Source organism: Sinocyclocheilus rhinocerous, unplaced genomic scaffold (genome assembly GCF_001515625.1).
Source record: "Sinocyclocheilus rhinocerous isolate Xijiao unplaced genomic scaffold, SAMN03320098_v1.1 scaffold1148, whole genome shotgun sequence".
NCBI lineage: Eukaryota > Metazoa > Chordata > Actinopteri > Cypriniformes > Cyprinidae > Sinocyclocheilus > Sinocyclocheilus rhinocerous.
This window is the reverse complement of record NW_015664019.1, coordinates 121,900-132,902: the sequence shown is the minus strand read 5'-3', so window position 1 is coordinate 132,902 and position 11,003 is coordinate 121,900. Positions and strand designations below refer to the sequence as shown.

The window sequence follows — 11,003 nt, the reverse complement described above, 5'->3', positions numbered from 1 at the left end:
GGGTGTTGCTTTGTGGTTGCTAGGGTGCCCGGGGTGGTTGCTAGGGTGTTGCTATGCGGTTGCTAGGGTGCCTGGGTGGTTGTTAAGGTGTTGTTATGCAGTTGCTAGGGTACTCTAGGTAGTTGCTAAGGTGTTGCTATGCAGTTGCTAAGGTACCTGGGTCGGTTGCTAGGGTGTTGCTATGCAGTTGCTAGGGGTGCTCGGGTGGTTGCTATGGTGTTGCTATGTGGTTGCTAGGGTACCCAGGATGGTTTCTAGAGTCTTACTATGCAGTTGCTAGGGTGTCAGGGCAAGTTGCTAGGGTGTTGCTTTGTGGTTGCTAGGGTACTCTGGGTGGTTGCTAAGATGTTGGTATGCCGTTGCTAGGGTACCGTTGGCGGCTGCTAGGGTGTTGTTATGCGGTTGCTAGGGTACTTGGGGTGGTTGCTAAGGTGTTGCTAGGCTACCCGGAGTGGTTGCTAGGGTGTTGCTTTGGGATTGCTAGGGTACTGAGGGTGGTTGCTAGGTTGATTTGGCTAGTTGCTAGAGTGTTGCTATAAAGATAGATAGATAGATAGATAGATAGATAGATAGATAGATAGATAGATAGTCTTGGCTCATTTGAACATTCCATCAATGCAAGTCTATGGGATTTTTATGATTTTTAATCTTCATTTTTAAGAAAACCGTTAGTCCGATCAGTTAGAAAAGATATAGCACACTAAGTGAGATCAGTCTGAAGAGCATAATCTTAGCCACCATGTTAAGTCTGTGTCTTAAGAACTAGTTTGACCAACTAGCAGTTGCCAAGGGGTAATCAGTCTTCCTTTTCCAATACAAATAAGAACAATCTACCTTTTCATGACTGAATTAAAAAAAGTTATGACCAGTCTTGAAGAAAAAAAATTAGATGACTAACTTTTTAAGACTAGTCTAAACAGTTCATGCAACCGGCCCCTGGGCTGAGTTTGGAGTTTGTAGAGTTAAAGCTCTAGGAGGAGTTAGAGTCAGAAATTTTAGTCTCAGAATAATAATAATAATAATAACTGTACGTTTAAGTCGGATTTCAGTAAGTTGGCTTTCTCAAGCCAACTTAATAACAATTGGTTATTTTTTCGTTCTGAGTTTGAAATCAAATCCAAGAGTTCATCTTAAATTACTATGCAACTGTACAGTATCTGCATGTACACATAACATTCTCAATACAAATATGTGTCTGTTTTAATCCTTGTTTTCTGGCATCTGAGATGCACCATCTGCGCAGGATATTTAGTCTCACACATGCCACAATGAGAGGGAGATTGGGACACCGACAGTGAAGGAGAACAAGAAAAAAACTACAGCAAACAAGTCTGTGGAGAAAGCAGCTCACGTAATTCCTTCAGGAATTATTTTTTGGGACGCCACCTTAATATGAAACTGAGGTGTTTATCTGATCTCTGACACCAAGACAACATTAATCAAGCAAAGTCTCCTCTCTGCATGTCGCAGAAGTCAGTAAGGGATGATACAGTTGCAAATTCAATATTTTTTTCCAATTTTAATGGACCCAATGGACGTAAGCCAGCAAAATAATGTAATTTATTAAAGCACTATCTAATCTTTTACACCGTTCAGAAGCCAAAATCTTGTCTAGAGCTCTTCAGGCAGTATGAAAACACAGATCATGATTTAAAGCACTTACTATGATATAGTCTACACTAAAGTCTACTAAGGCTGCACTGCTCAGTCTTTATCCTGACTATGACTCATGAGGATAGAACCATAACCTTCACCTAAATAATTTCAGTTGATCAACAGCTTAACAGGGTTTGACTGGCACTAAACCGCTGACCTACTTTGCTATTATGAATTAAACACATTATAATATTAACGTATGTAAATATTGTTAATTATATATATATATATATAAAACGTGCGTAAGTATAAATGGACACGGTGATGGAAAAATATGAGAGGGAAAATTATATTTTCAAGGTTTTGCGTTTGCATGCAAAACATTTGCCTTATCTTGTAAGATAAAGAAAGAGAAAGAGAGGGAGGTAAGATGGAAGTAGCAATATGTTTAATATTTGACAACATTTTAAACTAATGATAATATATCCAGTGATACAAACTACTCTACTTTTTTTTCCTCAAATATGGTCGTTTTGAATTGAAAACATGATATAATTTCTTAACTGAGTGTGACGAAACAAGAAACGTTTAACGTTAGCGTTTTCTTCATAATTAGGCATACAGATGAAAGTCAAAATGATTACTTCTCAAGTATAATTGCATTTTTCCTCCCATGTCATATCTTTTCTCTCACCATGTCCCCTTATATGGAGGACGAAACCTGCAAAAACAATAAATAAATAAATACACAAATAAATAAATAAATAAATAAATATGCAAATAAATTAATGTGTGTATAAATACACAAATTCTTGTTTAAATACATATAGAAATAATTAAACGTGATTAAAGTAGGCAAATAAAAAAAATTAATTGGTGGGCAAATGGAAAATGTTTAACTGGTAATTACTTATTGCAAATAGTGGCAATTATCTGCACCTCAGTATTGTAGTACATTATAAAACAGTATGCAATAATAACTTATTGAGTGTAAATTTTAATTTTAATTCAAATTATTAAATGGATGCCATGCCACCTTATTGGGACAAAAGCCCTCCCTACACCTACCAACCCTACCCGATACTTTATTTTCAACTTTTTGATTATTTCCTTCATTTTTATTAAAAATAAATGCTTTTCTGATGTGATTTGAAATTTGAAAAGGGAGAAAAAAAGTTCGCCAAAAGGCAGATGGGTCGACATACGCTTTACCATCTGCGCCACTGAATCTGTCGAATGATGATCTAATGTTGACTAGCCCAATCACACGTTGGTGGGAGTAATTAGTGTAAATAGCCTTTGCCAACAAGGCGGGCTATTTGCACTTAGTGTAAATAGACACTCTGATTTTTTTTTTTTATTCCCAACAGTTAAACAGTTGCCCACAGAAAAAAACACTTCTATGGAGGACGAAACCTGCAAAAACAATAAATAAATAAATACACAAATAAATAAATAAATATGCAAATAAATTAATGTGTGTATAAATACACAAATTCTTGTTTAAATACATATAGAAATAATTAAACGTGATTAAAGTAGGCAAATAAAAAAAATTAATTGGTGGGCAAATGGAAAATGTTTAAGGAAATGCTAAACTCATCCTATTTATTTTCCTTTGATCACTCATTTATTTCTGAATGTAGTTCCACATTTATTTTTCCTCTGCACAACATGCTAATGAGAGGGTGTCAACCATGGACTTGGTCGGGGTCATGTCATAGCTGGGGGCGCAGCATGGGGAAAACAATCCTTTCCCGCTGACAGGAAATGCATGTTAATCCAGTATGGCCTACGTAAAGTCACTTTTTCCGTTCAACAGAGCAAGATACATAAAAAACTGAGCTGTATTGTCCGTACAGTATCTGTGACTTTACAAACGACCCAACGAAATGGCCAGTTTCGTTTCCTGACGTCATTTTTTGTAACCCGATTGAGTTTCCAGCTAGAGACAACTGTAATATCAGCATCCCATGGTCATCGTGAGATTATTCACTTTATCCGTGGAATAAGGGCTCGTTCTTTTGATGGCAGCTAGTGTTTATTAGGATGGTTTTACCTGCTCGTTGTTTAGGTACGTGTAAGATCATTTTTATGGTCAGTAAACAGTCTTCTACAACCAAGTCGATCTGCAGCAATCTCGCTCTCTTTATGGCGGGAGAACCAAGTTAGTGACATACACAAGGGTACATCTCAGTTGATCTTTACATTGGCCACTTAAAAATCTTTTATGATTTAGCTCTCTCATGATTATAACTACAAAACTAACCCTATGAAAAAGTGTAAGATAATAAAATAATCAGTCACCTTGACTGATGAAGTTAATACGCATGCGCAGGCAAACGCTCAAGCGTGTCATACACGATCAGCCTATTCTTGCATAATTGACACCCTCTCGTTAGCATGTTGCGCAGAGGAGGGAAAAAAAGTGGAACTACATTCAGGAAATAAATGAGTGATCAAAGGAAAATAGTTAGGATGAGTTTTGCATTTCCTTAAACATTTTCCATTTGCCCACCAATTTATTTTATTTATTTGCCTACTTTCTTCACATGTTTAATTATTTATTTATGTATTTAAACAAGAATACGTGTATTTATGCACACATTTATTTATTTATTTGTGTATTTATTTATTGTTTTTGCAGGTTTCGTCCTCCATACCCTTAAGGGCTCCGAAGTTTGAACCTACAATCTTTCAGTTACCAGCCCAGATGTTTTAAGTACTACAACACACCACCCATACATGCAGACTAAAGCTGACTCACCCTGGTACAGCTGAATGAGAGGACTGTGGATGGAGGGATGGATGAGACCTTCAGGTAGATCCCTCAAGAACTTTTTCAGTAAACTGGCTACAGCACAGGCGTCTGCATCCTGATGAAGATCCACCTCTTCTCCACCATCAAACCTCTGCCGCAGGTTATCCACAGTCCGGACGCTGCCGTTTACTCTGAACAGACCCTCCAGACGAAGACCTGGCAGATCGTGGCACCATGAGAGAGACATGAAGCTCTGTAAGTCCGTTTGTAGTTAAAACTAACAACATTTCAGGGTTTCAGCACGTAGTTATGCCACTCTCTTAGCTCAATTGCCTAACTAACTAATCTTTTTTTAAAAATCTGAGAAGATACTTGATGAACGCCATAAAATCTACAGAAAAATCAAGCTCAAGTAAAATACTTGCACACTTGTTTCGTGCTGACATGTCAAAGGCCCAGTAAAGTGATTTTCTTCTCTAAAGGGTTATAGCACCATCCAGAGGAAAACAAGTACAACTGCAGCTTCTGGGATAAAGATTTGCAGAGTACAGGATGTACTACAGTTTGGAACAAATATGGTAATAAACAATAATGTTCAGTGAATTCTAGTCTTTAAGTATTGAAAGTTGATTTAATGGGAAAATTCTAACACAAGTGATGTTATTTGTCAATAGGAAGTGAAATTAATATATAATATATTTTGAACAGTATTGTTATGTAAAATAATATTGTTTTCTATTTCATCCTTGCAGTTTTGTCATGTTGTTGTCAATCACAGTTCTTTACTAACAAATTAGTTTTAGAGGACAGAGGTGGGCTTGTGTAGGAAGAAAAACTTTTTTGGTACATTTTGTACATTTATAGTGCTTTTTATTATCTTTTGTGTTTTCAAATAATAATGCTTCCTAAAATACATTTTTTTAATTTTTTACTGACTGTATAATGGTAAACTTGGTATTTTTACCGTAAATAAATAAATATTACAGAATCTTTTGCAGAAATACGATTAGAAATCATGCTGCTACTTGAGTGCACACATCTTTCCTTTTTTATTTGGTTTGACCTTGATCCGGTACCCAGTTACCTAATTGTAATAGTCACAGCTTGGTCTTTGTTAGCTAAAGGCTTGGAGCCATTCACTAAAGTAGTAAAAGCTGTGATTTTATGTTCTTAGACAACATGTACTATTGGCAGGTAGAAAAACACACTGCTTGCCAGTTCATTCACTTCAGCCAACATAGTCAGAGTGCACTGAGTGAACCCACAGTATTCTTCAAAAGGAGCACACACACACACACACACAAAAAGAGAAAATGCAATTGATTTGAAAAAGTTTGAACTTTGAAGTTCATGTATAAGAAAATGCATGTATAAGAATTAAAATAAATAGGAAAAAGTTTTAGATAAACTAAAAAACATTTTACTATTTTTTTCATGACTACAAAAAATATTTGTATTTTAAAAATGTAAAGTAAGGCAATTAAAATTATATAAAAATATTTAAATAAATGTTGACTAGTCACAGCACCTAAAATACAGAAATATAAGTTATAGATTTATAAATGGAATTTAAATTTAAATTATTGTATTTTATTTTTTAATTATTTTATTTATATTAAGTAAAAAACATGTCATGTCAAAATAAAAATAGAAAGCAAAACAGAAAAAAGAATAATATTATATTATAATATAATATGTTATGGTATATTCTATCTGTTTGCCCTGGAATCGTTCCCTATAAAGTTCAAAAGGGCTAAACAAAGTATTCTGCTATTTGTTACTATAACATTTGCCGCACCTCTGAAAACAATCATAAATCATAAATTGCCCAGTAACTCTTAATCCTGTATCAGTCAACTGATGATTTCTTCCTTGTGAAAATGCAGTAGGCCAGGATGTGATGTGCTGTTAGTTGCTTAAAGCATTATAATGGTTCACCAAAGAAATACTCAGGTTACTTTTAATTCTTTATCATTGTCCCCACCCCAGATCAGATTTCTCACACCAACCGCGATCAGGTCTAACACGTGAGCTGAGAGCAACATTTACCATGCTTTTCCAGATACTCCACCATGCTCCGGACCACCACAGGAACCCCGTCCTTGACAAGTCCCAGACCTCTCAACTCCAGCAGGGACACGCCGAAGATCTTCTTCCCCGCTGTGGCGGTGGCCGGAGAGGCTTTGATCATGGGCAGCTGCACCATCCTCTTCATGTCCTCCTTTATCTGAACAGCTGCCTTGTTGTGCTTGGAAAAGCAGAAGAGAAAGGAGCAGTCAACCACATCCACCGTTCTGACCGTCTGCATCTTGAAGACCCCTAGTCCATATCACCCTTTATATCAGAGACTTTTCCCACTGCCGGTGTAAGTGGATCTGTCAGTGGCAGAAAACAGAAGGGAGGGAGTCTAGCGTGTGTGTGTGTCTACGTCAGGAGAGGTTGCCATGCACCTGTAACCAGGTGAGAGGAAACACACTCAAGCTGACAGTATATCAAACTCAGCTGTGCCTAGAGAACAGGGCTTGTTACGGATTAGAGGAAGAAAGCTTTGAATGTTATGCATTCAGGAAGTTATACTGATATGGTGAACAAATATTTACAATATGTAAATATTTTCTTTCATGAAAACTACAATAAATTGAAGCTAAACTGGGAAGAGGTTTATTAGGTATTACACCCAAAGTATAAGCAGTGTTATTTTACTCGTTAATATATTATTGTAGTTTTTGTTAATATTTTGAATTAAGTTGTATTTATTAGGTTACATGTTTTTTTATGTATATATAGATTTTATTAAGTTTTAGTTTATAGTTTGTTCATATTATATTATATAATATTTATATACAGAGAAATAAAAAACATGATTTTTTTTTTAAACAAAAGTTATCTGGTAACCATTAGCATGCTAAAAATGATGGGGAAAACTAAATTAAACTGATATTTATTTGTCATTTTAAATTATTATTATTTACAATTTATTTTATTGATCATTAAAAAAAAATACATATTTTAATAGTTTTCAAAACATAGATTGATAAGTAATATGATGGACAATAGTAAATTTTAATTTAGCAGAGAGTATGTTTACCATTGTAAATTGTTAAAGGGTTATGTAATATTTTTTTTATATTTATATAATATTTTACAACTCTTAAATCAGCCTAAGACTGGAGACCTAGATCAGCTTAAATTAGCTAAAACCAGCAAACCATTTTAGGCTAGTTTGAGATTTTTGAGCAAGGCTGCATGTACATATAATATCTTTCTGCAGTAATTTTTTTAATGCAATAAACGTATTCAGTTGCATCGTGGAAAAGAGTTTATGCAGACACTATTTTAACAAAAAAGCATTTTTTCATTGAAGATCTTAAAGTAACATCCATCAAAATTAATTCTGTGTGTTGTCACAATCACAGAGATACACAGCATCTTTCTAAATGAAGGAAAGAACACAAGAATGGATTATATTCAGAGGCTGTACTTCAGTAAATGAGAAGATTGCCTGCTCATTCTGTTCTCTACAGTCTATTATGTGAGCATCTTCTAATTGGGTGTTCTGTACGAAATGTCCTTTTTCAGCAGTGCATGACCCAGGCCACATTGTAAACACGTTTATCCTATAGCCTATGCATAATCAGCTCAAATACCAATAGTAGGAGTACCATACAGTATAAGTGCATTTATTTTTGAAGGCATGACAGCATAATCTGAGCTGAATCAATGGTGATCTGCTTCAGTGTCACTTCACAAACACAAACTGAGGCCTAATTTGCTTCATAATCAGTGAGATTTTTTAAATGTTTTTAACAGAAATGCCCATTAACGCTGCATTTATTTAATTAAAAATACTGTTAAAAACAGTAATATTGTGAAATATTATTACAATTTAAAAGAACTGTTTTCTATTTGAATATATTTTAAAATGTAATTATTTCTGACCGTCTGCATCTTGAAGACCCCTAGTCCATATCACCCTTTATATCAGAGACTTTTCCCACTGCCGGTGTAAGTGGATCTGTCAGTGGCAGAAAACAGAAGGGAGGGAGTCTAGCGTGTGTGTGTGTCTACGTCAGGAGAGGTTGCCATGCACCTGTAACCAGGTGAGAGGAAACACACTCAAGCTGACAGTATATCAAACTCAGCTGTGCCTAGAGAACAGGGCTTGTTACGGATTAGAGGAAGAAAGCTTTGAATGTTATGCATTCAGGAAGTTATACTGATATGGTGAACAAATATTTACAATATGTAAATATTTTCTTTCATGAAAACTACAATAAATTGAAGCTAAACTGGGAAGAGGTTTATTAGGTATTACACCCAAAGTATAAGCAGTGTTATTTTATTGTTAATATATTATTGTAGTTATTAAGTTGTATTTATTAGGTTACATGTTTTTTTATGTATATATAGATTTTATTAAGTTTTAGTTTATAGTTTGTTCATATTATATTATATAATATTTATATACAGAGAAATAAAAAACATGATTTTTTTTTTTAAACAAAAGTTATCTGGTAACCGTTAGCATGCTAAAAATGATGGGAAAAACTAAATTAAACTGATATTTATTTGTCATTTTAAATTATTATTATTTACAATTTATTTTCTTTCCGACACACCGCGCCTGCCAGGAACTCTCCCATCTTACTGGCGGATTGCTCTGAACATAGGGAAAAACTGCAGATTAGGAGCTATAAATTGTTACTTTTAAATCAATATTTATTAATTATTAAAGTATAGCTATTATATTATTATAATATATGATTCAATATCATTTTAAGTTTGGGGTAAGTAGGATTTTTCTAATGTTCTTGAAAGAAGTCTCTTATGCTCACCAAAGTTGAATTTATCTGGTCAAAAACGACAGTAAAAACTGTAATATTGTGAAACGTTATTACACTTTAAAATAAATTTAAAATAATTATTTTATCAATTTTAATTCTGAATATATTTTAAACTGTAATTTTTTGATGCAAAGCAGAAATTTCAGCATCATTACTCCAGTCTTCAGTGTCACATGATCCTTCAGAAATCATTCCAATATGCTGATTTACCGCTCAAGAAACATTTCTGATTATCAATGTTAAAAACAGTTTTTGCTGAATAAAAGTATACATTTCTTTAAAATAATAGTGATGACTAATTATTAGCATAGAAGCTTTATATCTGAATATTCTTGCTAAAGTCTCTAGCATTTTGCTCCTCAAGTAGTTATTAAGAACATAAGCCTGTCTGAGCTACTCATGAGAGACCAACAGGAACAGATGTCCATGAAATCACCCCAACCCCACACAGGGTCCTCACAACACTTCATATGTGAAGAGCCAAGCGTTAGCATACAGTCATGCTATTCAGTCAATGAGAGTAATAGAAAACTTTGTGCTGCAAGTTTCCATTACAGGTTCAGACAAAGTCCTAATCACTTAATGACACCCCCCTGCTTTGACTCTTTTGGGAAGTCAATGGATCTTCAAACCCTCCACCTTAGACTGGAAAATACACCTCAGTGAACCCTCATATCACATGAGATCCTTTATTATTTCTAGCTGAAGAGTTTAGATAAGTTAGCTCAAAAACTAAACTAAACGTTTAGGGCCAGTAATTTTTAAATTGATCAAAAGTGACAGTAGAGACATTTATACTATTTTCCTAATTAATGCTGTACAGTTGCTTTGACACAATCTGCATTGTGAAAAGCGCTATATAAATAAAGGTTGACTTATAATGTTACAGAAGATGTCAAAGAAATGCTGTTCTTTTGAACCTTCTGTTCATCAAAGAATCTTGAAAAATTGTATCAGTTTCCAAAAAATGCTGTTTTCAACATTGCTGAAATGTTTCTTGAGCAGCAAAATAATATTAGAGTGATTTCTGAAGGATCATGTGACACTGAAGACTGGAGTAATTATACTGAAAATTCAGCTTTGCATCACACGAATAAATTACATTTACAATATATTCACATAGAAAACAGCTGTGTTTTTGCTGTATTTTTGATCAAATAAATGCAGTCTTGATGAGCATAAGAGACTTTAAAACATTGACAAAAATCATAACAGCCCCAAACTTTGCTACAAAAGCTAGGATATATAATGCAGGTTTTAACTCCATCTCTGTTGGGTAAAAAAGCGAGTCTCAGCATGTTCATTCATATCTCACGCATGCGCGCACACATGCTGTGTGTGGTCCTGACAGCAACTGGTTGTAGCAGCACATGCTAGCAACAGCTGCAGATCCTCTCTGCTATTATAGAAACACAAGCACATAGTTTACAACACTAACACTCTGAAAAATGTGCAAAAATTGTATCTTTAGGGATACAACAGCTTGTCACTGGGGCAGTTCTGATAAGGGACGACTTTGTACCTTATTTAACCCTAAAAGGTGCATATTAGTACCCTAGAGCAGTGCTTCCCAACCTTTTTTTAGTTGCGGCACCCTTTGGAAATTTTAACAAACTTGTGGCACCCTACAAAATAAATTTTGTCACAGTATTTGAATTTCTAACTTCGATATGAAAAGTATAGATATTCGGTACAACAGGGAAGAACTGCAGAATATAATGTCATACAGATATTTTTAATATTATAAAAAAAAATTTGTCCATCAATGGTGGCAATCAGTAGGCTAATTTCTAATGAAGAGA

General features: G+C 34.6%; 1 protein-coding gene and 1 long non-coding RNA gene across 7 annotated transcripts in view; one reads left to right on the top strand and one right to left on the bottom strand.

Moving 5' to 3' along the window:
- Positions 1 to 11,003, bottom strand: part of LOC107729380 (protein FAM13A) — a 55,701-nt gene that overhangs the window by 43,539 nt on the left and 1,159 nt on the right. For all 6 annotated transcript variants that reach the window (XM_016539856.1, XM_016539858.1, XM_016539861.1 and 3 more), the window contains exons 2-3: positions 6,407 to 6,605; positions 4,364 to 4,573 (exon numbers count right to left, since the gene is read on the bottom strand). In XM_016539856.1, coding sequence (XP_016395342.1) covers positions 4,364 to 4,573; positions 6,407 to 6,605 — 409 coding nt within the window. The remainder of the gene's footprint in view (positions 1 to 4,363; positions 4,574 to 6,406; positions 6,606 to 11,003) is intronic.
- LOC107729382 (uncharacterized) lies at positions 4,547 to 6,496 on the top strand. The gene is made up of 3 exons (XR_001638571.1): positions 4,547 to 4,612; positions 4,840 to 4,935; positions 6,420 to 6,496. It is a non-coding gene; the product is annotated as an uncharacterized LOC107729382 (long non-coding RNA).